The following is a 26,772-nucleotide window of genomic DNA, read 5'->3' on the forward strand; positions in this document are numbered from 1 at the left end:
GTATATGTGCATAAAAGAGCAATACAGGTAAAGGGTACAAAAGATGTGAAATCCCATTTATGGAAACTAAAAGGTTATTGAAAGTGATACATTCAGGATTCATTTTCTTGGATACAGATCTTGGAGCGAGTGTCATGTCACCACAGGTGCATGCTTGTGAAGAGTACTGCAGGTAAATTTGATTGTGGGTAAAAAAAAAAAAAACCCACCATGCACCGATCCCGTGTGCTGTCGGTACCTGCCAGGTACGACCGTGTGCATACCCGTACGTACGCTGACGGAGTCGGACGCGCTTTTCCCGACATTTTATTTCGTGGTCACAAAGTACAAAAATTCACGGAACGTTCAGCAATACCGGACAGACTGTACATGTGGAATCTTGAGATTGAGTGTTTCACCTGTTCGACGTGACCCAGGCCCACCTATACCAGCCGTGTGTATAAAACACCCCAAGCATATATGAGATTTAAAAAAAAAAAATATTCCCAAATTCCCAAAACGCTATATCAGGAATAGAAATGTTACATGAACGGAACTAACACCAAGTTTCATGCACAATGGTCCCTTTATAATCACATGCATCGCCAAGATCGCTTTTGTACATGTACGCAGAACATGACACACCTGACCTCCGGACGTACCTTTAAAGCCCTTACGTCATATGACGTAGGCACACAGAGCTAGAGCGACCCGTCAATCGCCGGTCTTGTTATAGGTGTACGGACGATTTATCTACACGTGCAAACAGGTCATATGTACACGAGGGTGCCACAGGTATCCAGGTAGGGGTCCAGTATTTTGGTGTGGTGATCGGGTGATGGGACGTATCCAGGTATGGGTCCAGTATTTTGGAACGGTGATCGGGTGATGGGACCTATCCAGGTATGGGTCCAGTATTTTGGTGTGGTGATCAGGTGATGGGACCTATCCAGGTAGGGGTCCAGTATTTTGGTGAGGTGATCGGGTGATGGGACCTATCCAGGTAGGCGTCCAGTATTTTGGTGCGGTGATCAGGTGATGGGACCTATCCAGGTAGGGGTCCAGTATTTTGGTGCGGTGATCAGGTGATGGGACCTATCCAGGTAGGGGTCTAGTATTTTGGTGCGGTGATAAGGTGATGGGACCTATCCAGGTAGGGGTCCAGTATTTTGGTGTGTTGATCGGGTGATGGGACCTATCCAGGTAGGGGTCCAGTATTTTGGTGAGGTGATCGGGTGATGGGATCTATCCAGGTAGAGGTCCAGTATTTTGGTGTTGATTGGGTGATGGGACCTATTCAGGTAGGGGTCCAGTATTTTGGTGTTGATCGGGTGATGGGACCTATCCAGGTAGGGTTCTAGTATTTTGGTGCGGTGATAAGGTGATGGGACCTATCCAGGTAGGGGTCCAGTATTTTGGTGCGGTGATCAGGTGATGGGACCTATCCAGGTAGGGGTCCAGTATTTTGGTGTGTTGATCGGGTGATGGGACCTATCCAGGTAGGGGTCCAGTATTTTGGTGTTGATTGGGTGATGGGACCTATCCAGGTAGGGGTGCAGTATTTTGGTGAGGTGATCGGGTGATGGGACCTATCCCGGTAGGGGTCCAGTATTTTGGTGTGGTGGGTGAGACCTGCATGAGATCTTTCTCGCACTTGTCACTTCTTAAGACCATCTTGTGAGTTAATGGACCTTGTCCATTGATCCACACAAAGGTTATTTACGTCACGACCATCCCTATAGTTCGAGTGATGACCATCTCCGGACCTGCACAGGTGGTAGGATAAGGCGGGTGCCCAGATTACCCACAGGTGCTTCCACCGGACACCGAATCCAAGAAGCAAGTTCTTTAGACCTCACGGAATCGAATGGGTCAACTTGGACTTTCATTGATGGTCCGGGTCATCAGGTGGCCCTTCTTCCACTCGGTCATCACCGTTCACCTGATCCGAGCTCAGTTCTGAGCCCGTGAGCTCGAGGCCGACGGTTTGGGGGTCCGAGGGGTCGCTTTCCCGTCGCTCTGCTCGCAATCTCTCCTCCGCCGCGATTTGCTCGCTCGTTGGGATGGAGTTCTTGCGTGGTCGACCTTTGGGCTTGGTAGGGGATTCCAGACCGCCTCCCTGGAGCACCTGCCCGCACACACAGGTTTCCGTTCATTGGCAGAAACGATGCACTATTGGCGAGTACAGGTACAGGTCACCAGAGACCGATGTAAGAGCAAATTAAATGAAATAAAAACGTATATGAAGCGAAAAAAATTAATGAGCAACATTGAATGATCATCGTGTAATCAATGTTTGAATGTGTATAAGTGCCGAGTTTTCCTTGCACTTTGACTTCATATGAAACCGTTTGGAAATTCCCATCGTTAATTATATGCCGTGTCCAACCGGGATATGGTAAATATGAATTCCTTACAATAATTGTAAGGAGGAGCAGGAGGAGGATGCAGGAGGAGGGAGGACCAGGCCCATCAAAGGCTGCGCAATGACTGCCAACCTAAGGTAGTTTCTTCATGTTCTACACTTTTAAAAAAGTGTTTTGTATGACCCGGCCATGGTTCAAACCACCGACTACTCAGACTAAGCGCGGAGGGTTCAAACCACCGACTACTCAGACTCAGAGCGAAGGGCACATAGATGAAGTACATAGATGAATGGATGAAATGAAGTACATAGATGGATGGATTAAATTAAGTACATAGATGAATGGATTCAATGAAATACACAGATGGATGGATTAAATGAAGTACATAGATGAATGGATTCAATGAAGTACATCAATGAATGGATTCAATGAAGTACACAGATGGATGGATTAAATGAAGTACATAGATGAATCTATTAAATGAAGTATATAGTTGAATGGATTGAATGAAGTACATAGATGGATGGATTAAATGAAGTACATAGATGAATGGATTAAATGAAATACATAGATGAATGGATTAAATGAAGTAGATAGATGAATGGATTAAATGAAGTACATCAATGAATGGATTAAATGAAGGATATAGATGGATGGATTGAATGAAGTACATAGATGGATGGATTAAATGAAGTACATAGATGAATGGATTAAATGAAATACATAGATGAATGGATTAAATGAAGTACATAGATGAATGGATGAAATAAAGTACATATATGGATGGATTAAATGAAGTAAATATATGGATGGATTAAATGAAGTACAGAGATGGATGGATTAAATGAAGCACATAGATGAATGGATTAAATGAATTACATAGATGGATGGAGTAAATGAACTACATAGATGGATGGATTAAATGAAGTACATCGATGAATGGAATAAATGAAGAACAGGTGAGCAGTATGAGCTCGTTATTTACACATACCTACAGGTTACGCCCCTGTTCCGGCTCAGGGAGTGAGTAGCACTGGCTGAGGTTAGTTTACAGATACAGTATTTTAGTTTTTGGATATTTACGGATAGTTTTGTGATTTATTATGGAATATTGGCTTCAAGTTATATCAGTATGCCACCTAGAAAATACCGTACATTTATATCAGTGAGTCAGAGGTTATACCATGTATACATGGAGGAACAACAGCAAAGAGGAACAGGAAACCAACAATTAGTAACAATTAGATTAATGAACAGGATTAAATAATTAAATTTAATATATGTGGGAAAATTACATTCCCAGACCAGGAATCGAACCCAGGTCCTCTGGAAAACCACAAATATCAATTTCATTATTTAATCCTGTTCATTAATCGAATTCCTTCACTGCGCCCCCAGTGGTGTTTATAATAGAGGACATGCATTTGTCCCCCCCATTGGAGGAAGACCTTCTCGTGTTGAGGCCGTTGGTGCTCCTATGGTTGGCAGCGAGTGCCCTGGAAGCGGTAACGGAAAGAGAGCGGCAATCATATGTGTGGGAAAATTGCATGCTTGGTCGGGATCTCCCTGACAGCTCAGATGGCAGAGCACTGGTATGGTTTTCCAGAGGACCTGGGTTCGATTCCTGGTCTGGGAATGGTAATTTTCCCATATACAGTATATATATCAATTTAATAATTAGTTACAAGCAGAAAAGAGCACACTTATTGTGGCTGTTCCTCCTATATTTGTGAACACTGAATAACCCTAAGAGCGTTAATATATTGTCATATAATTACGATACCATAAGATAGACGTCTGTCTGTCACCATTTTTCTCAGATATGGCCAAAAGGGATTTTGTCAAACTTTCAGAGGTTCATTAGTGAGGGTCATGGAGTGTTTTAGACAACATTAAAAAATATATAAATTTTTTAAAGGTTTAATTATTTTTTTCATCACTGTAGTGTAAGCGAAGTAAGCGAAGCGCCTTTGTAGCGAAGTGAAAGCTAATGTAAAATGATCCCAGACCCCATGGCTTAGTGGATGTAGGGAAGTGTTCCAGGCCCCCACAAAAAATAGAAAAACAAAACAAAATTAGATTTCTTCAAAATGTCACCTGGATTAGAACAGCAGCGGACAATGCTGGGTACCCCTGCTAATATCATACGTGCATTTGATGTAACATAATTTGTATAGAGTGTTTGTGCTGCCCGAGGAGTTTGTTGGCAAGGGTTTTGCTGGATGGTTTGACATTGCGTTCCCAGATATTATTTCAAGTGTTTATACGTTTGTTTGTTTATCTTTCATGGCCGAACCCGTAGCACCGAGAGGCTCCAAATTGTGGGTGGAGGTACTTCAGAATCTAGGTAAAGTTTGAAGCTCCAACATGTTGGCCTTGAATGTTGATAAACATGTTGATAAAAGTGTATATTGGAATGTGGGTTAATCTTCAATGCACTTCTGCATATACACACATACATACGCATACATATACTTAGTACTTACGCTCACGTTCGGGGTCTGCTTAGCAGGCACGTATGACATCGGCCATTATAAAGCTCGCTGTGTTAAGTGTGGAAAAGTTCTGAGGAGATTGCAGCTGGCTCAATAGCGTAGTGGGCTGTTGACGCGTTATCAACGGAGGTCCGTGGTTCGAGCCCCGTGTTGTCAGAATTTTTTCACACTTAGCCCCTCGCAGGAATTTGATTCCTGTTTCTAAAAATATATACATATGCATATACATATATATATATATATATATATATATACACACACACACACACACACACACATACATACGTACATACATATGTATATGTATGTACATACAGAGTGTTCCATAAGTTCGGAACATCATGAAATGAAAAAAAATCATGAATTATTTATTTTGCCCGATGGTTCCAGAGGGGGAGCTATGGGGATGAGGAGGGGGTGGGAAGGGGAAGGGGTGGGAAGGGGGAGGGGTGGGAATGGGGGGCGGGTTGGGAAGGGGGAGGGGGTGGGAATAGGAAGGGGGTGGGAAGAGGGGGGGTGGGAAGGGGGGGGGGTACAGGCTACAGGGTAGACACATTGAGCACGTTCTGTGAATACAAGGCGTCCAGACTTATGGGACACCCTGTGTATATGATAATATATGAGTGAGTTGTTTCTGTGTGAAGCCTTTTCTTTCATTTGTATACAATTCCATACCCCTGGGCTGATGTCCCCTGGTCTACGTGTCACATTCAAAGGTAATTTCTTTGTCGGGAATCAAACCGATTACATTTAATAATTTTAATTCCGTATGCAGAATGGAAATTGATATATACAGTACAAAGGTTTCACAGTCTCTATGGGACTACACGGGGTGTAAGTCTTTGTCTAAAACAAGGGAATTCGGCCATTTGCGGCATCTTTGCCAAGTTGCACTCTGGTTAATTTTTGCTACAGCTTTAAACATCAATCTTCTTGATGATTGACTGAAAGAAGTCTAAATAATGCGATCTTGATCAGGTGACTCAACTTGCGTGTGCATGTAATATATATATATATATATATATATGTGTGTGTATATGTATAATTGTATATGTATAATTGTATATGTATATGTGTAATTGTATATATATAATTGTATATGTATAATTGTATATGTATAATTGTATATGTATAATTGTATATGTATAATTGTATATGTATATGTATGTGGATAATTGTATATGTATGCATAATTGTATATGTATGCATAATTGTATATGTATGTATAATTGTATATGTATAATTGTATATGTATATGTATAATTGTATATGTATATATGTATAATTGTATACGTATGTATAATTGTATATGTATATGTATATGTATCTATATATATATATATATATATATATGTATATAATTGTACATGTATATGTATATATAATTGTACATGTACATGTATATGTATGTATAATTGTGTATGTATATGTATATGTATGTACAGTTACGTGAAAAAGTAAGTACACCCCATGTAAAGTTTTTTCAACATATTTCAACATACACCTATTTGATCTTCATCTATCTATAATTCCAGTAATCTCTGTACGTTTGTACGTCTGTACGTCTGTACGTCTGTTTGTCTGTGACCGCTGTTTCTCGACAACCACGGGTCCGATATACTTTTAACTTGCCAGGTATATTGCTGGGGACCCGAGGATGTGCCTTTTCAAGGTTTCATATTAATCGGACAATTACTTACCGAGCTATGTCCAAAAAACGATTCAACCAATCAGAGAGCAGCGAACGATCGCGTGTGCCGAACGTGGAGGACACACTCTGCCTCGGATGGCACATTTGAGAGCGTATTCATTTATTTCACGTTTGCAAACTATGTTGGCGTTAAACTATGTTTTAAAACTAATAAAACCGAATTTGCGATTCATTCGCTTTCCTGCGCGTTTGTGCACGCGATGGCGATTTCTTTACCAAACTCCGGAAGCCGTTCGCTTTGGACCAAACCATTGCATGTAAATAGAGGGGGGGGATTGTCACCGTACTCGCAAGCCGTTCGCTTTGGACCAAACCATTTCATGTAAATAGAGGGGGGGGATATAATTTTAGATATAGATATAGTACGGGCAATGCCCTAGTTTCAACAATATTGATAGATAAAGGTGATTATAATACAACAAATATCATGAAACATTTACATTTTGTAGTCCATTGTATAATTTGAATAAACATAAATGCAAATTTCGCATGTGGAAAAAGTAAGTACACCCTACATTTATCACTACTTCAAATACCTCACATAAGAATCAGGTGCACCAGCTCAGGTGCAAATGATTAGAACATCGTTAGAGAGGATCTTGGAGGGACCTGTCTTATTTAAACCTCAGACATTTAGTTTGGTTTGCTCTTTGTTGTTGAAGTGTGCGGCGTCACCATGCCTAGATTAAAAGAGCTCTGAGGCCTTCAGAAAGAAGATTATGGATGACTACGAGTCTGGGAAGGGATTTAAAAAGATCTCCAAACAATTTGAAATCAATCATTCGACTGTCCGGAAGATCATCTACAAGTGGAGAAGATCCCAAACAACTGCCAACTTGTTCAGGCCAGGCCGCCCCAGCAAGTTCAGCCCGAGAGCAGACCGCAAGATGCTGAAAGAAGTCTCGAAGAACCCAGAATGTCATCACGGGACCTACAGGTAGCTCTTGCCACTGTTGATGTCAAAGTGCACGAGTCCAACATTAGAAAGAGGCTGCACAAATTTGATCTACATGGGAGGTGTGCCAGGAGGAAACCTTTGCTGTCCAGAAAGAACATCAGGGCAAGACTAAAGTTTGCCAATGAACACCTCGGCAGAGACCAGCACTTCTGGAACAATGTGCTCTGGACAGATGAGTCAAAGGTAGAGCTATTTGGCCACAGTACCAGAAGACATGTTTGGCGAAAACCAAAGACAGCATTTGACCACGAGAACCTGATACCAACTGTAAAGCATGGTGGTGGAAATATTATGGTTTGGGGCAGCTTTGCTGCAGCAGGGCCTGGGCACCTCACCATCATAGAATCCACTATGAATTCTTCATTGTACCAGAGGGTGCTTGAGGATAATGTGAGGCCATCTGGCGGAGAGTTGAAGCTCAACCGAAGGTGGACCTTGCAGCATGACAATGACCCTAAACATACCAGTAAATCCACCAAGGAATGGCTGAAAAGAAAGAAATGGAGGATTCTGGAATGGCCAAGTCAAAGCCCGGATCTAAATCCCATCGAGATGTTGTGGGGGAATTTGAAACGAGCTGTGCATGCAAGAAACCCCTCAAACATCGCACAGCTGAAAGAATTCTGCATGGAGGAGTGGGCAAAAATTTCTCCCAGTCGATGTCAGAGACTGGTAGACAGTTATAAGAAACGCCTACTTGAGGTTGTTTCTGCCAAAGGGGGCAATACCACCTATTAGAGCCAAGCGTGTACTTACTTTTTCCACATGCGAAATTTGCATTTATGTTTATTTAAATTATACAATGGACTACAAAATGTAAATGTTTCATGATATTTGTTGTATTATATCACCTTTATCTATCAATATTGTTGAAATGAAGATCAAATAGTTGTATGTCGAAATATGTTGAAAAAACCTTCCATGGGGTGTACTTACTTTTTCACGTGACTGTATAATTGTATATGTATATGTATATGTGTGTATAATTGTATTTGTATGTATATTATATCTATATATATATATTTGACAAGGCAGAGGTTGGATTGTAGGCGGAGCCACGCTCTCCAGCCTCCACCCATTGTATAACACACAAGAGAAGGCGGTGCACGCACATAATTTGCACCAATTGCGACTGCCTTTGCAAATTAACCCTTTCACCATTCGTGTTGACACAGGTATCATGTTTGCCTGGCAGGAAACATGGCCTTGTTAAAATGTGCACTCCATGGTTTTGACGGAACAAGTGTTTGTCTCAGCACATCAGATGATTTTACATTATCTATGTTAGTAATAGTTATGTCAATGCTTTACGTATGTTTGTATTCCATGAAACGTATAACTATTCCCTTTAGGCACCTGTATATATATTATATATATATACTGTATATATATTTAATATGACGTCATGAAGTGATATCTTAAACATCCAATAAAGTCTGGGTCCTGGTTCGATAATAAGATACATGGTATAACAATCATTATAAACCATTTTAATTCATAAAAATCGATGAAAATTATACATTAAATAATTAAATATGGCGCTCAATCGATGCCGGCAGGAATCGATGACGTCATTTATGGAAATTGTTTTGATTGAAATGACGAGTCCCAAATGGCCGATATGACGGTGAAGGTGACAAACCAGTTTTTTCCATTTCATGCGCCGGTTCTGGTACCAGGTTTTCACCTGAAGTTGGCTCAGTCCCAGCGACTCGGCCAGGTCGATCCTGAGGAGGAACAAAGATGGCGCGGACTCGGTTTGCATCTCAAAACGACGTGGGCCTAGCTCTCTTAGCCGCTAGTACTCGTTACGTGTGCGAGGTAATGGTTACGTGTCCATGGGCTCGAGATCTACACACACACATTACCTCATAAACTTTAACCTCTGCGTGATTGGCTATTTGTAATAATGTGATATAACGTGCCGCGCACCTGTCTGGTGTTGAAAGGTATTTCTGTTTCTCGAACTTCTTTTCCAAACCCATGAGCTGCAGCTCGGTGAACACGGTGCGGCTCCGCCGGCACTTCTTCGCCTTCTTCGCGCAATCCTCGGCGTCGTGAAGTTTGCTGCGGAGCTGGAGGGACACGGCGAGCGGGTGTGCGGCCCCGAGCAGGCCCGTGGAGCCAGGTACCCCGGGACCCACCGCCAGCTTCAGCGTCTCTGTGTGTGAGCGTAGGTAGGCCTTATGAAACGAAGAAAACGACACTTGTTTCGAGCAGTACCTGTACGTGCAACACAGGTACGTACAGGCAGCACGTGTACGTGCAACACAGGTACATGCAGGCAGCATTACGGCTATGTGCAACACAGGTACGTACAGCAGCACGTGTACGTGCAACACAGGTACGTACAGGCAGCAGCACGGCTATGTGCAACACAGGTACCTTCAGCAGCACGTGTACGTGCAACACAGGTACACACAGGCAGCACGTCTATGTGAAACGCAGGTACATACAGGCAGCACTTCTATGTACAACACAGGTATATACAAGCATCAAGTGCACGTGCAACACAGGTACACACAGGCAGCACGTCTATGTGCAACACAGGTACATACAGGCAGCAGCACGTCTTTGTGCAACACAGATACATACAGGCAGCATGTCTATGTGCAACACAGGTACACACATGAAGCACATCTACGTGCAACTCACGTACACAACTCAGGTACATGCAGCATGTCTATGTGCAACACAGGTACGCACATGAAGCACATCTACGTGCAACTCAGGTACACAACTCAGGTACATGCAGCATGTCTATGTGCAACACAGGTACGCACATGAAGCACATCTACGTGCTACTCACGTACACAACTCAGGTACATGCAGCATGTCTATGTGCAACACAGGTACGCACATGAAGCACATCTATGTGCAACTCAGGTACACAACTCAGGTACATGCAGCATGTCTATGTGCAACACAGGTACGCACATGAAGCACATCTACGTGCAACTCAGGTACACAACTCAGGTATATGCAGCATGTCTATGTGCAACACAGGTACACACATGAAGCACATCTATGTGCAACTACGGTACATGCAGTACGTCTATGTGCACATCAGATACAGGCATGTAGTTTGTCTAAGTGCAATACAGTTACATACAGGCAGCACATCTACGTACAACACAGGTACACACATGAAGCATTCTACGTGCAACTCAGGTACAGGCAGCACGTCTACGTGAAACTCAGGTACAGGCAGCCCGTCTACGTGCAACTCAACTACATACATGCAGCATGTCTTCATGCAACTCAGGTGCACACAGGCATCACATATATGTGCAACATAGGTACACATATGAAGCACGTCTACGTGCAAGTCTGGTGCATGCAGCACGTTAATGCGCAACACAGGTACACATATGAAGCACGTCTACGTGCAAGTCTGGTACATGCAGCACGTATATGCGCAACACAGGTACACATATGAAGCACGTCTACGTGCAAGTCTGGTATCTGCTGCATGTCTATGCGCAACACAGGTACAGGCAGCACGTCTTAGTGCAACTCAGGTACAGGCAGTCCGTCTATGTGCAACTGAGGTACATATATATGCAGCACGTGGACATGCAACTGAGGTACATATACATGCAACATGTCTACTTGCATCTCTATGCACAACTCAGGTGCATGCAGCATGTGTATGTGTAACTCAGGTGCATGCAGCATGTTTATGTGCAACTCAGGTACATGCAACATGTCTTCGAGCAACTCGGCTACATGGAGCAGTACTTGCACACGCAACTCAGTTACTTACATGCAGCACCTCTGCATGCGACTCAGGTATATACATGCAACGTGTGTACGCACAACTCGGGTACATACACGCAGGACTTGTGCACACAGCTCAGGTACTTGCATGCAGCACGTGTACTCACAACTCAGATACTTGCATGCAACACATCTACTTGCAACTCCCGTACATGCAGTGCACCTTTGTGAAATTCAGGTACATGCAGCACATCTATATGCAACTTACATAGATGTGTGCATGAAGACATGAAGACATGAAGACATGAAGACATGAAGACATGCATAAAGACATGAAGACATGCATAAAGACATGAAGACATGAAGACGTGCATAAAGACATGAAGACATGCATAAAGACATGAAGACATGCATAAAGACATGAAGACATGCATAAAGACATGAAGACATGCATAACGACATGAAGACCTGCATGAAGACATGCATCAAGACATGCATGAAGACATGCTGATGCTATGTACCACATGATTTGCGTATTATTAAAAGTACATCTACACACAACTCAGATACAGGTAGCACGTCTACACACAACTCGAGTGCATGCCACACGTCTATGCACAACACAGGTATGCGCAATATATACAAGAAGCACAGATACAAGCAACATGTGCATGCACAACGCAGGTAGTACAGGTGATACATGTTCACACAGAAGACCTGTACACATCTCATGCATTCATATAATGCATGTAAATAACAAATGTATTTATACAACACATGAAACCATACTCTCAGGTATATTTCCAAAGCGCACACACATACATGACTTGTTCGCTGAAAAATCCTCACGTGTCCCGTTTTTTAAAAACTTTTCCAATAAAACGATAAATCCAGTTTCGTACGACAAAGTACACATCGACATTTAGTGGCGATATTATAATTATTATTTAAATCTATGTTGAGATGCTAATGATAAATTACGTACAAGTGGCTATAACTTATTTATTGCGTAATTCAACCGCCCGATATGTAATACTGTAGTTATTAGTGAGAAAACTTGTCTATCTCGGTACCGCAAAGGTGTACAACTACATTTAAGTAAAAAAAATAAAAATAAAAATGTATATACAAGATCGAGGCTCGTGTAAGAGCCAAGTCTAAATTAAGATAGTTTTATATTTCCAATCATGAAGCGCAGACACGCTCACGCAGACATACACATCGCTTTTTCACATCTGTTCCTCACAAATCCAACCGTTTTTTGAACAGTAACGGCTGTTCCTGAAGTATTGCATGGATTTTTACCTCCGCCACCAAAGGTAGATGGAGGTTATGTTTTCACCCCTGTCTGTCTGTCTGTCCGTCCGTTTGTGAACAAAATATCTCAAAAAGTTGTGGACGGAATCAGACGAAATTTGGCAAAGATGTAGCGAATGTGACAAGAACGAAATGATTAGATTTTGGTGAAGATCCGGATTCGGATCCGGCTACTAGAATTTTTAAAGTGATTCTTCACCATTGGGAGATCGGGCCAAAATCGATACATAGCAGGATGTCTCAAAAAGTTGTGGACGGATTTGGACGAAACTTGTTGGGCAGGTTGTGTGTGTGACAAGGAAGAATCGATTCAATTTCTGTGAAGATCCAGATCCAGTTGGTATAATTTTTAAAGTGATTCTTCGCCATTGAGTGATATGGCCAACCAGGTGGAGGTATGCTCTCTACTGAGTGTCGTTCTAGTTAAAGGATGTAAATGATAATAATTCTACAACAGCCAAAACTTAATCGTAAACCTCGTAATAGTTGTCTATCTCGATAAAACTTGTCCACAACTTGTCAATTGATTTTCCAACCACCCAGATAATCTCCAAACGTGGATCCACAACCTCAGCGCGACCAGACAGCCAAGTCAAGCAAGCAATGCACGAATAATCGATCAACGTCAATCGAAAATAAACTTTACCATTCCGATGATTTAATAAACATTAAACTTGGTAAAACGCAAAAAGAAAAACAATAATTTATTGATGCTTTGTACAAATCCTGATGCTATGTTCCACATGATTTGCGCATTGTTAAAAATTGCGTAAATTTGCGTAAATTCACATTCACATTAAAATTTGCGTAAATTCACGTCTCGACAAATGCATTGTACGACTTTGTCGAAACGTATCAGGACGAATAAAAATGCCACCGTTTGTTTTCTCTCTTTCTCAGCACTTACCGGGAAAAAAATATACGAAAAGTTTGAAACAAACAAAAAAAAGAGTTAAAATATGATTTTAAAATGATAAAAATCACATTTGCAAACCTGGATGTGTCATGTGAACCATGAAGGATTATTTTTGGGCTTTTGGATTATTTCTGAACCACGATAAAGTTAAACAGAATTTCATGCATATTTATTTGGAATATAATCATTCATGGAATTCCAAATACCATAGTTTTCCACACATCCGATATACATCGGAACCCGAAAACTGATCAGATGATTGTGAGATGTAGATCCTTGTGAACAAATGACGAAACGAAACGCGAGGTCAATGTGATTTGTTCATCCCGGACGTTAAACATTCAAACGAAGCACGTGTGAGACGCGACGTGGATCGCCGCTAATTCCCATGAGACGTCGTTATTGAAACGATGATGGACAGCACCGTGTCGAACTGTACATTGCCATTCCAATAACAAAATCGCCATTCCACAGATTGTCCCTCTTTTGTGTTTAAATAATGGTGGAGAGGATTCCGATCCGGGATGTTTAAGTGTTTTCAAATACGTGTTTATAAAAATCCCGAAAATTACACATTTGCGTTAACCAGAACGACAAAACCGCAACAAGTCAATGATTTGGAAAATTACTGTTATTATTTAAACATAATTAATATTGAAATTATTTATGTAAATTACTATTATTTATCCATAATTATTATACTAACTATTATACACTTTCCATATTTATAGAGTCAAAGACAGTAATACATACACAGATATCCAACGAGTTTTGTTGAAAACAGAATTGATTTTATAACCTATAAATTATCGACAAATTTTGATAATTAACGATACTTTCTCAGGTTAACAGTCTGATCAAATCGTTTATCAATGTTAGTAGTGTGATTATATGGTTTAGTCATGTTAGTGGTACGATTGAATTGTTTATTAACGTTAGCAGTCTGATTAAATGCTTTATTAATGTTAGTAGTGTGATTATATGGTTTAGTCATGTTAGTAGTGTGATTATATGGTTTATTAATGTTAGTAGTCTGATTATATGGTTTATTAACGTTAGTAGTCTGATTAAATCATTTATTAATGTTAGTAGTCTGATTATATGGTTTATTAATGTTAGTAGTCTGATTATATGGTTTATTAATGTTAGTAGTGTGATTATATGGTTTATTAATGTTAGTAGTCTGATTATATGGTTTATTAACGTTAGTAGTCTGATTAAATCATTTATTAATGTTAGTAGTCTGATTATATGGTTTATTAATGTTAGTAGTCTGATTATATGGTTTATTAACGTTAGTAGTCTGATTATATGGTTTATTAACGTTAGTAGTCTGATTAAATCATTTATTAATGTTAGTAGTCTGATTATATGGTTTATTAATGTTAGTAGTCTGATTATATGGTTTATTAATGTTAGTAGTGTGATTATATGGTTTATTAATGTTAGTAGTCTGATTATATGGTTTATTAATGTTTGTAGTCTGATGAAATCGTTTATTCATGTTAGTTGTCTGATTATATGGTTTATTAACGTTAGTAGTCTGATTATATGGTTTATTAATGTTTGTAGTCTGATGAAATCGTTTATTAATGTTAGTAGTCTGATTATATGGTTTATTAACGTTAGTAGTCTGATTATATGGTTTATTAATCTTAGTAGTGTGATTATATGGTTTATTAATGTTAGTAGTGTGATTATATGGTTTATTAATGTTAGTAGTGTGATTATATGGTTTATTAATGTTAGTACTCTGATTATATGGTTTATTAACGTTAGTAGTCTGATTGAATTGTTTGTTAATCTTAGTAGTGTGATTGAATTGTTTATTCATGTGAGTCATGTGATTGAATTGTTTGTTAATGTTAGTAGTGCGATTGAATTGTTTGTTAATGTTAGTAGTGTGACTGTATTGTATATCAAAGGGAGGCGCAAAGCTCCCCTCCCTATTTATATGAGGGATCGTTTCTCTGCATGCAGCTTTAACATGGGGACTGAAAATACGTTAATCGGCTTCTACTGGATGAAAGTGGCTGCAAATTTCAGAAGTAAATGCTTTGTACGTTGAGGTAACATGTTCCAAATTTCAGCAACGTCCGTTTATGCCTTGTTTAGTTTTATTTCGAAAACCCTCGAAATCACGTTGGTGTCTGTCTGTCCGTCCGTCCTTCCACCCAAAATGTGTTGGCGCTCATATCTCAAGGACTATCCAATGAAACGAGCTGAAACTTGGAATATACATCGGCCAATAGGTCTAGTTAATCGCTTTCGAAACAAATTCCACTGAAGTGCTATAGTTTTTGCTTTAAAATTAAATATATAATAAAATAAAATATATAAATATATAAGCACTTTATAACTCTTCAAAATATAATTACACAAACATAACGTGCTGAGTTAATGGCCTAATGGATAAAGCATGGGCATTGTTGGTTCAAATCCTGTCTGGGTTGAATATTGTTTTCCCCTTACTTTTTCAAGTCTTTTATATCGTCTTGAATAAAGAGCAAATTTCCCTGAAACAACTTGCCTTTGCCTCCTGGAAAGCAAATCCAACTGAAGGAAATCGCAGTTCCTTTAACAAAGCTCGGAAGAAGTGTGTCTACCCTCAGGAGAGCCAGGAAACACTATCTCTCTACTCTCAATACTGAACTTTCAAACCTGTCTCCCTTCTCCAAATCCTGGTGGCGTTTGGTCAAATCTGTTTCTGGTGTTTGTTCCCCCTCCATCCCCTACCTTACCTCAAACGGATCCACAGCTGACACGGCACGTGAAAAAGCTGAATGCCTCAACTCTGTGTTTGCCTCTAAATCTTGTGTCCCAAACCCGTCTCTCTCTGGACCCAGCTGCTCCTGGACTCTGTGTCCTCTCCTGACAAGGTGGAGAATTTTCTGTCAAACCTCGACTCTGATTCTGCAACTGCACCAGACGGCATCAGCCCACGGATCCTAAAATCCTACTCTGCCACTCTTTCACACCCTCTCTCTGTTCTCGTAACCCTCTCTTTTGCTCAAGGTCATCTGCCATCAGCTTGGAAATCAATCAACATTACCACTTTACACAAAAAATGTGCAAAAACAGATCCTTGCAACTCCAGACCAATCAGCCTGCTCCCAATAATCAGCAGTGTCATGGAATCCATCATCGCTTCTGACATCAAATCCTTCCTCTTCTCCAATGGCTTGATCTCGGATCATCAATTTGGATTCAGACCAGGTCACTCGATTCTGGACATGCTGCTTCTGCTGTCTCAACAATGGATGGAGGTCCTCAATGTCAAACAGGAAATCAGAGTTGTCTCTCTTGACATATCTCGTGCCTTCGATACGGTCTGGCACCCAGCTCTGCTCACCAAACTCTCCTCCTATGGTATTCATGGAAACCTCCATGCATGGCTTGCAGACTTCCTTTCTGGTCGCAGTCAACGTGTGGCCCTGAATGGAATGATCTTAACATCCCTTCCTGTTGAGGCTGGAGTTCCCCAAGGCAGTGTTCTGAGCCCTGTGCTTTTTCTGGTCTTCATTAATAATCTCCCCGACTCTCTGGAAAATCCTCTCTATGTCTTTGTTGATGACTCAACTCTCTGCCGCTCCATACCTCATCCCTCAGATCGGCAGGCAGCAGCCCCTTCACTCTCTGTAGACCCGGATAAAATCACAAACTTGTGAAACAAGTGGAACATGTCTTTCAATCCTGACAAATCTCACACTCTCACTTTGTCTCTCTGAAAAGACCATCTGGACAACCCTCCCATATACTTTCTCAACAATCCTCTTGAAGAAGTTCTGTCACTCAAGCTTTTGGGTCTCACTATCTGCCATGATCTTTCCTGGGAAAACCACATTTCCAAGCTGGCCTCCAAAGCTGGTTGCTGTCTGGGCATCCTCTGTCATGTGAAGTCCTTTCTGGCACTTCTGAGCTACTCACCACATACAAAGCTTTCATCTGCAGTTCATTGGAATACTGCTCTCCCCTCTGGGCTGGTGCTCCTGCCTCACACCTAGCTCGGCTTCACATTGTATAAACCAAAGCATTCAGAATCATTGGTATCTCCTGCGAAGAAGCTGATTCTGAGGGCCTTTCTCTCTTTCACCGCAGGCAGGTTGGTGGTCTTTCTGCCTTCTACCGACTCCTTTCCGGCCTTGCTTCTCCAGCTCTGTCTGGGCTCTGTCCCCCAAATATTCCTGCAGGATGCACAAGATCTGCCAGCAACCCTCTTCTGGTGAAACTGCCAAAATCAAGACTCTCTGCTCACCTTCGCTCTTTCATCCTGTTTTCTCCCACCTCTGGAACAAACTCCCTCACTCTCTTCAATCCCACTCCTCCCTCTAGGTCTTTAAAAAAGCTGTTCACCACTATCTCTTGTCTTCCCCATCCAAAACCTTGATTTTTTTTTTCTACCCCCACTAAAACACCCCAAATCCTCCTGTTTCAATCCCTAACTTCTTTCCTGAAATTCCTAGGAGTGAAATTATTAGTTGTGTTCATTTGCTTTATACCGTATACCCCTCCCTCCTCCCCAGCCCTCTCCCTTCCACAGATCTACCGACATCCCTGTTCTCTACTGTTGTTGTGCTTGTGTGCTTCCCTCTCTCTCCTCCTCTTGTCTCCCGCTCCCTTCATTGTATGTTTTATGTGTGTGTGCATGTTTTCATGTTGAATGTGTTAGCTCTTACATGAGCCTCGATTCAATATACAAAAATAAATAAATAAATAAATAAATTGAACATCTTGTTCAATGAGCAAATGCATTTTGTTCGTATTTAAAACGTAATTATTCTTAAACCTTGATTTTCAGCGTCATTATGAGTATTATACCACATCAAGCAGATTATGAGTATTATACCTTCACGAGCCTCGATTCAGTATACAAAAAAAAACTCCCTGCTCTCAAATGTTGTGGTTGTGTGCTTCCCCTTCTTTCCCCATCTTGTCTTCCGCTCCCTCTTTTTGTATATTTTGTTTGTCTGGTTGATTAGTTTGTGAAATAAATGTTAGTTCTTTCACGAGCCTCGATTCAGTATTCAAAAAAAATAAAAAATAAAAAATAAAAAATTTCTTATTGTATTGAAATCAAGAGAGGCGCAAAGTGCCCCTTCCTTTTTTTGGGACGGTTTCTCTGTATGCAACTTTAACATGGGGACTGAAAATTAGTTTCTTGGCTTCTACTGGTATATTGTATATAGATAAATTATATACATATATACACACTTTATACCCCTTTAAAACATTTTAAATGATTCTAACATGCTGGCTCAATGACCTAATGGATAAAGCATCAGACTCCCAAGCTGGGGATTGCTGGTTCAAATCCTGTCTGGGTTGAATATTGTTTTCCCTTTGCTTTTTCAAGTCTTTTTTTATCGTCTTGAATAAAGCATTGTACGATGAACAAATGCATTTTGTTTGTATTTAAAATGCATCTTGTGAAAAATGGCAGGGGCATAGAAAATGCCCCTTTATATAAGGGTATGTGGCAAAGTATAGAAAAGGGGACATTCCATAGTTTGTAGAAAATGCCAAACAATACAATATAAGGGGCATTCTCAAAAAATCTCATGTGCATGCTGAACTACCCTTGTGTTCTGAGGAGGAACCAAGTAATGCTCTGGAAAAGTTCATATAAAGGGGTGCCCTACATCTGGCAAATTAAATACATTTACTGCTTTATGCAGGTTTATGAATCAAATTGGCACCCCTTTATATGAACTTTTCCAGAGCATTACTTGGTTCCTCCTCAGAACACAAGGGTAGTTCAGAATGCACACGAGATTTTTTTGAACGTCGCTTCTTTTCTATTGTTTGACATTTTCTATAAGCTATGGAATGTCTCTTCTTTTCTATAGTTTGCCACATGGCACATACCCTTATATAAAGGGGCCTTTTCTATGCCCCTGGCATTTTACCCAATAATTAATGTGAGTAGTATGATTGAATTGTTTATTAATGTTTGTGCTGTGATTGAATTGTTTATTAATATTGGTCGTGTGATTTAATTGCCTATTAACTTCATGGACTTATCTAGTTGTCTAGCACTGTCTTGTTTATTAATCTGATTGCCTTGCTTATTTGTCTGCATTGTCCTGTATATTATCTTACATTGACTTGTTTGCTTAGTCTTTATTGACTTGTTAATTAGTTGACATATATTGCCTTATTTATTAGCCCACATACATTTGCCTTGCTTACTAATCGACATACATTGCCTTGCTTATTTGTCCACATACATTGTCTTATTTATTAATCGACATGCATTGTCTTATTAATTAGTCTACATACATTGTCAAAATAGTCTCACACATTGTCTTGTTTATTAGTCGACATACACTGGCTTATTTATTAGTCAATATACAATGCCTTGTTTATTCGTCTACATACATTGCCTTGTTTGTTAGTCTGCATGCATTGCCTTAATTATTGATCTGCCTACATTGCCCTGCTTATTTGTCTGCATTCATTGTCTTGTTTATTTGTCTCCATACATTGCCTTGTTTAAAAGTCGACATACATTGCCTTGTTTATTTGTCGACATACATTGTCTTATTTGGTAGTCCACATGTATTGCCTTGTTTATTTGTCCACATAGATTGTTTAATTTATTTGTCTGCATGCATTCTTATTTATTATTCCAATTGCATTGCCTTGTTTATTCGTCTACATACATGACTGGTCGGTTAGTCTACATAAATTATCTTGTTTAATAGGTTGTACACATTGCCTTGTTAGGCTACATACATTGCCTTGTTTATTATTCTACACACATTGCCTTGTTTATTCGTCTACACAATTTGCCTTATTAGTCAACATGCATCGCTTTATTTTTTAGTCTACATAAATTGCCTTGTTTATTCGTCTACATGCATTACCTTATTTATTTGTCTACATACATTGCCTTTTTGTTAGCCTACATGCATTCTTGTGTGTTAGTCTGCATGCACTGTCTTATTAGTTTGAATACAATGTCTTTTTAATTAGTCCACATATATTGCCTTATTTATTAGTCTACATATATTGTCTTGTTTATTTGTCTTCATACATTGCCTTGTTTATTAATCTACATACATTGCCTTATCTATCAGTATACATACATTGCTTTGTTTATTAGTTTGCATACATTGTCTTATTTATTAGTCCACATGCACTGTCTTGTTTATTAGTCTGCATACATGGCCTTGTTTATTATTCTACACACATTACCTTGTTTATTAGTCTACACACATGACCTTATTAGTCTACATGCATCACTTTATTTTTTAGTCTACATAAATTGCCTTGTTTATTAGTCTACATGCATTACCTTATTTATTTGCCTACACACATTGCCTTTTTGTTAGCCTACATATGTATTCTTATGTATTAGTCTACATGCATTGTCTTGTTAGTTTGCATTCATTGTCTTTTTAATTAGTCCACATATATTGCCTTATTTATTAGTCTACATATATTGTCTTGTTTATTTGTCTCCATACATTGCCTTGTTTATTAATCTACATACATTGCCTTATTTATCAGTATACATACATTGCTTTGTTTATCAGTCTGCATTCATTGTCTTATTTATTAGTCCACATGCATTGTCTTGTTTTAGTCTGCATACATTGTCTTGTTTATTAGGCTGCATTCAGTGTCTTATTTATTAGTCCACATGCATTGTCTTGTTTTAGTCTGCATACATTGTCTTGTTTATTAGTCGACATACATTGCCTTGTCTATTTGTCTGCATGCATTGCCTTGTTTATTAATCAGCATACATTGCCTTGTTAGTCTAAATTGCATGCATAATTGATTGCTAATTCTAATGTCTTGGTGTTTAGTCTGATTTGCCTAGTTTGCTGAATGTGCATTGCATTGATTGTCAATCTACACAGTCATATTTGTTCGTCCGCATTGCCTCATTTGTTCACATCCATTGTCTTGTTTGTTTAGTTTGCATTTTTGTCTCACCATTGTTGATCAATCAAACGTTAGAATGATCTGCCTTTTCCTGGTGTGAATAGTATTTTATTGTGTTTGGCTACTGGATGGGTTTGAGCAGGGGTAGTAGTGGAGGTATGGCACAGATTAAAAGGGCCAAAGTGGTATTCATAAATAATAATACTTCCTACTTGCATTTACAAGATGGATGACAAAATACCATTTATTCGTATATGATTAGTCACATGCAGCACCACATCCATGAAAGTATTCTTTTGAGCATGTTCCTCTACATACTCGATATACCCCGATACGTTAAAGTGTTAACAGTTACACGTGGACTGTGTATGAAAGTGTCGCTTCTTGATGCTCAGAATCAGGTCCAATGAGGTGAGGCATCCACTCACCTGTGTGATCGTGGTAGTGCCGTGGGGTGTAAGCGTGCAGGCCGAAGTGCAGGAGGTCCCCAGACGGATATGACATGGACTTGATCAGTCGAGGAGCAGCTGACGGAGTGGATAATATTTCCTCTATCATGAAGGAGCGGTATCGGTGGGCAGAGCGAGATCGATCCAACAACACCTTAGGTCGAAACCCCACGTGGGGCATGTCTGTAGCCTGGTGGTGCATTGGTCTTGCGATGTCGAGGCACCTGGGACGCGGGGAGAAAGGGACCTGGTCGTTACCAGTTAATCCTTCAGCGTCCCGTAAGATGCTTCGGCCCCCGATCGCCGACTCAAGGTCTCATGTTCTCCAGGTCCATCCTGATGGACGGGCATGCAGGAAAACGTCTGGTGCGGAGTAGCAAAGCGTCGGAATAGCAATGGCTTGCGTTCCCCTCGCTGCCTCCTCCTTCACCTCCTCCCACTGCTCTCGACGCCCGTCCCCTCCCTTTCTCCCAGCGTAAAATGCGAACTTCTCCTGTAGGACCAACTACGACAGGACCATTCGGCCCGCCGTGCTACTCATGTCCAGTGTTCATCCGCACGACTTTTTTTGGCGCGGAGGGACCTGCGCTCCGAGCAATCCGCCGATGGAGAGGGCGCGGTGTACGTCCGAGGCTGGTGTAAATAATTACACGCCTCGTGACCACGAACACGCCATCAATTCACACCCGGCGACGACTTTTCAAAACACGCGAATTACAAAAAATGCGTTAAGTGTTTTCACGTTCTCCGGAGAACAAGTGTCCTGTTTGTCCGAGAGGAGGAAACAAAATGTTTCGCCTCCAGGTGACCATTGGCGGGCGATGCATCATCGACCCCAAGAGGACAAGCGTCATCGGTCTTCGTGGTCCTTCCGAGGAATGTGCACCATGTTGCCCTACCACCCCCCTCGAGAAAGCCCGCGAATTATCGGCAAATGTTATTTGTTTTTAAGGTTTTTTAAAGTTATAAATAAAGCTTTTAAACATGAGTGGTTTAAACTGAAACGTTTAACTGTTTAAACGTTTCCATATATGGGAAATATTCAATCCTACAAACCGTGCGGGTTCAACGTCCTCGTGGCGCTCGCAAAACGTGTCGTTATGGTATCGGTAGTTTAACATGTCGTACAAAACATACCCAAATAATCTATCCAATGGTACCATACCCGCCAAATACCGTTATACCATGGTATGGATATACGCTGTGTGATCGACACGGTTATACCATGGCATAGATATACTGTGATTACACACGGTTATACCATGGTATGGATATACTGTGATCAGACACGGTTATACCATGGTATAGATATACAATGTGACTAGAGACGGTTATAACATGGTATTGTAGCAGCTACCGCTGGGTTTACACAATCGCCTTGCACCTACCAAGGACGCGGAGCGATCACCATGCCGGGCTCGTCCAGGACGCCCGGGCAGGCCCGCGCTCAACTTGCCAGGCCTCGGCCGGGACGCACGGGCATGCCCGGGCACGCCCGGCCACGCCCGCTCTCGACTTGCCAAGCCGCGTCCGAGACGCCCGGGCATGCCCGGGCATGCCCGCCCTCGACTTGCCAGGCCGCGGCCAGGACGCCTGGCCACGCCCCCTCTCGCCTTTCCCGGCAAACGCTCCGGGATAATGTGTGTATATATATTGCTGCCCGATAAACGGGCTTTTCAGAGTACCCGAGTTGTTTTGTGACAATAAAGAAACTCGGACGAATTCCAGCTTTTTGTCGTGTCCATTCTTCCGATTACGTGGGAGCACAGCTCCTTCATTGGTGACCTACCGACATGGACACGGCAGTTGCCCTTAAACTGCCTACCTTCTGGGAGGCTCACGCGGCGGTTTGGTTCGCCCAGGCGGACTCCCTGTTCGCCCTGCGAGGCATCACGGCCGACGACACCCGCTTCTACCATGTGGTAGCAGCGCTCGGTTCAGCCACTGCGGCCCGCGCCCTGAGCCTCCTCGAGAGCCCGCCAGCCGCTGACAAATACGGCGCGATTAAAAAGCTCCTCCTCGACGCTTACGCCCTCCCATCGGCGGAACGCGCACGGCGCCTGCTCGACCTGCCCGAGCTCGGCGACACACGCCCGTCCGAGCGAATGGACTACATGCTTTCGCTGCTCGGCGAGCACTCTCTGGCATTCCTGTTCCGGGAGCTGTTCCGCCGTCAGCTGCCTAGCCCGGTACGCCCACGCCCTGGCGAGCACGACGATCACGGATCCCCACGCCCTCGCCAGGGAAGCCGACAAGATCTCCGCGGCAGGCCAACGCATTGCAGCAGCGACCTGGGATCACCGCCGTCCGACGCAACGCCCATGGCGCCTGAGCACCCGGCACGGTCGACGACCGAACTGCCGACGCAATTGGCGGCCGCAACGCCGAGCCGACCACCTCCAGCACGACGACCGGGGCCTCCACCGGACCGAGCGTGGTGTTACTATCATGCCAGGTTCGGACAGAAGGCCCGGACATGCCAACCCCCGTGCACCTTCGACCGGCCGGGCCGGCGTTCATTACCAGCCATGAGCGCCGGCCACACGGGCAACTTACTGTTCATCACGGACAAAGCGTTCGGACGGCGCTTCCTGTGCGACACCGGCGCCCAACTGAGCGTCATACCCGCCTCCGATCAGGACAGGCAGTCCGCGGTTTGCGGCCCCTCCTTGGTTGCAGCCAACGGATCGGCCATCCGCACCTTCGGCCCGCGCAACGTCACCCTCTGCTTCGGCGGCCAACGCTTTACTTGGACTTTTGTAACCGCCAGCGTGCCCATGGCGCTGCTAGGCGCCGACTTCCTCTGCGCACACGGACTGCTGGTGGACGTCCAACGGCGTCGCCTCATCAACGCCGAGACCTTCAGCTCCCTGGTATGGACATTGAGCAGCTCCGCTCAAACCGAGCTGGCATGCGCCCTCCCGGCAGCGAACGAGTTTGCTCGCCTGCTCACGGAGTTCCCGGCCCTCACGCGGCCGACGTTTTCGGCCGTCGCAGTACGACATGGGATCGAGCACCACATACCAACCACGGGCCCGCCGGTCTACGCCAGAGCCCGCCGCCACGACCCAGCCAAGCTCGCCGTGGCCAAAGCCGAGTTCGACGCTTTGGAACGCCTCGGCATCGTGCGGCGCTCCGACAGGGCGTGGGCTTCATCCACTACACATCGTCCCAAAACCAGGGGGCGGCTGGCGCCCATGTGGCGACTACCGCCACCTTAACGACGCTACCACCCCCGACAGGTATCCCATCCCGCACATCCAAGACTTCTCCGCCCGTCTGGCAGGACCGGTCATTTTTTCAAAAATCGATCTCATACGGGGATATCACCAGGTACCTGTCACGGCGGCCGACGTCCCTAAAACGGCCATCATCACGCCGTTCGGCTTATTCGAATTCCTATGGATGCCGTTTGGCCTCAAGAACGCGGCTCAGGCGTTCCAGCGCTTGATGGACGGCGTGCTGCGTGACCTGCCGTTCCTCTTCGTTTACCTGGACGACATCCTCGTCGCCAGCACGTCCCGGGCCGAGCACCTCCTCCACCTCCGAACACTGTTCGGGCGCCTCAGCGAGCACGGCCTCATCGTCAACCCGGCCAAATGCCACTTCGGCACGACGGCCGTTGATTTTTTGGGCCACCACATCACCAAGAACGGGGCCGTGCCGCTGCCAACCAAGGTCGAGGCCATCACCACGTTTCCGTGTCCCCGCTCCATAAAGGCCCTGCAGGAATTCCTGGGAATGGTGAATTTCTATCACCGCTTCGTGCCCGCGCTGCTCAACGCATGCGGCCCCTCTACGAAGCCCTCCGGGGCAAGCCGGCCAAGCACGACATCGTCTGGTCCGCAGCAATGGACGCGGCCTTCCAAAGCTCAAAGCGGGCCCTCGCCGACGCAACACTGCTCGCTCACCCGGTGCTCAACGCTCCCATCGCCCTCACCACGGATGCCTCCGACTACGCGGTGGGCACCGTACATGAGCAATGGGTGAACGGGGTTTGGCAGCCACTCGCTTTTTTCAGCCGGCAGCTCCGGCCGAATGAGCTCAAATATAGCACGTTTGACCGTGAGCTCCTCGGTCTACACCTGGCCGTTCGCCATTTCCGCCACCTCCTGAAGGGCCGACCCTTCATGGCGTTCGTCGACCACAAGCCGTTGGTTTACGCAATGGCCAAGGTCATGGAGCCGTGGTCGGCCCGCCAACAGCGCCACCTCTCCGCCGTGTCGGAGTTTACCACGGACATCCGGCACGTCGCCGGCAAAAACAACGCCGTGGCCGACTGTCTTTCTCGGGCCAGCGCGAACGCGGTCCACCTCGGCGTGGACTTCGCGCTTATGGCGGCGGACCAAACCACCGACACCACGGTGCAAGCCCTCTGGGCGGCGGACACGGGCCTCCGCCTGGCCGACATCCCCTTCGCGGACACTGTCCAGCTCTGCGACGTCTCCCAAGGCCAGCCTCGCCCCATCGTGCCCGTTACCTGGCAACGCCGCATCTTCGCCTCCCTCCACGGCCTTTCCCACCCAGGCCGGAAAGCTTCCCAGAAGCTGGTTTCGGCGCGATTCGTCTGGCACGGCCTTCGACGGGACGTCCACGATTGGAGCAGCACCTGCACAGCCTGCCAACAGGCCAAGGTCCACCGACACACCCAGGCCCCGCTGGCACCTTTCACCGTGCCCGAACGACGTTTCGACCACGTCAACGTGGATCTGGTGCGCCCCCTCCCCCCATCACGGGGGTTCACACACCTGCTCACCATGGTGGACAGGACCACCAGGTGGCCGGAGGCCGTTCCCCTCGTTTCCACCACCACCGCCGACGTGGCGCAGGCTTTCATCGCCACCTGGGTCGCCCGCTTCGGCGCACCGGCGGACATCTCGTCGGACCGCGGACCGCAGTTCACCTCCGAGCTGTGGGGCGCGGTCGCCCGCAACCTGGGGGTCAAGCTCCACGGTACTACGGCCTACC

The 26,772-nt window shown here is 43.8% G+C and overlaps 1 protein-coding gene across 1 annotated transcript; it reads right to left on the reverse strand.

Moving 5' to 3' along the window:
• Nucleotides 1-290: 290 nt before the first annotated feature.
• LOC137417559 (homeobox protein BarH-like 1) lies at nt 291-22,467 on the reverse strand. Its single transcript, XM_068103495.2, has 4 exons — nt 21,784-22,467; nt 9,442-9,670; nt 9,152-9,236; nt 291-2,107 (listed from the first exon to the last, which is right to left on the reverse strand). Exons 1-4 carry the CDS (start codon nt 22,004-22,006, stop codon nt 1,865-1,867), a joined length of 780 nt encoding a protein of 259 aa, XP_067959596.1. The 5' UTR covers nt 22,007-22,467; the 3' UTR covers nt 291-1,864.
• Between the last annotated feature and the right edge of the window lie 4,305 nt (nt 22,468-26,772).

The sequence above is a fragment of the Myxine glutinosa genome, chromosome 1 (assembly GCF_964187855.1).
Source record: "Myxine glutinosa chromosome 1, kmMyxGlut1.1, whole genome shotgun sequence".
NCBI lineage: Eukaryota > Metazoa > Chordata > Myxini > Myxiniformes > Myxinidae > Myxine > Myxine glutinosa.

Bases quoted from the DNA above. Each gene is read 5' to 3' on its own strand.
- LOC137417559 (XM_068103495.2), bottom strand. From the start codon at position 22,006: ATGCACCACCAGGCTACAGACATGCCCCACGTGGGGTTTCGACCTAAG. The intron at 9,671-21,783 runs GTGAGTGGATGC...GCTCACACACAG, and splicing joins GCACTACCACGATCACACAG to AGACGCTGAAGCTGGCGGTG. The intron at 2,108-9,151 runs GTTTGTCACCTT...GTGTGCGGGCAG, and splicing joins GCATGAAATGGAAAAAACTG to GTGCTCCAGGGAGGCGGTCT.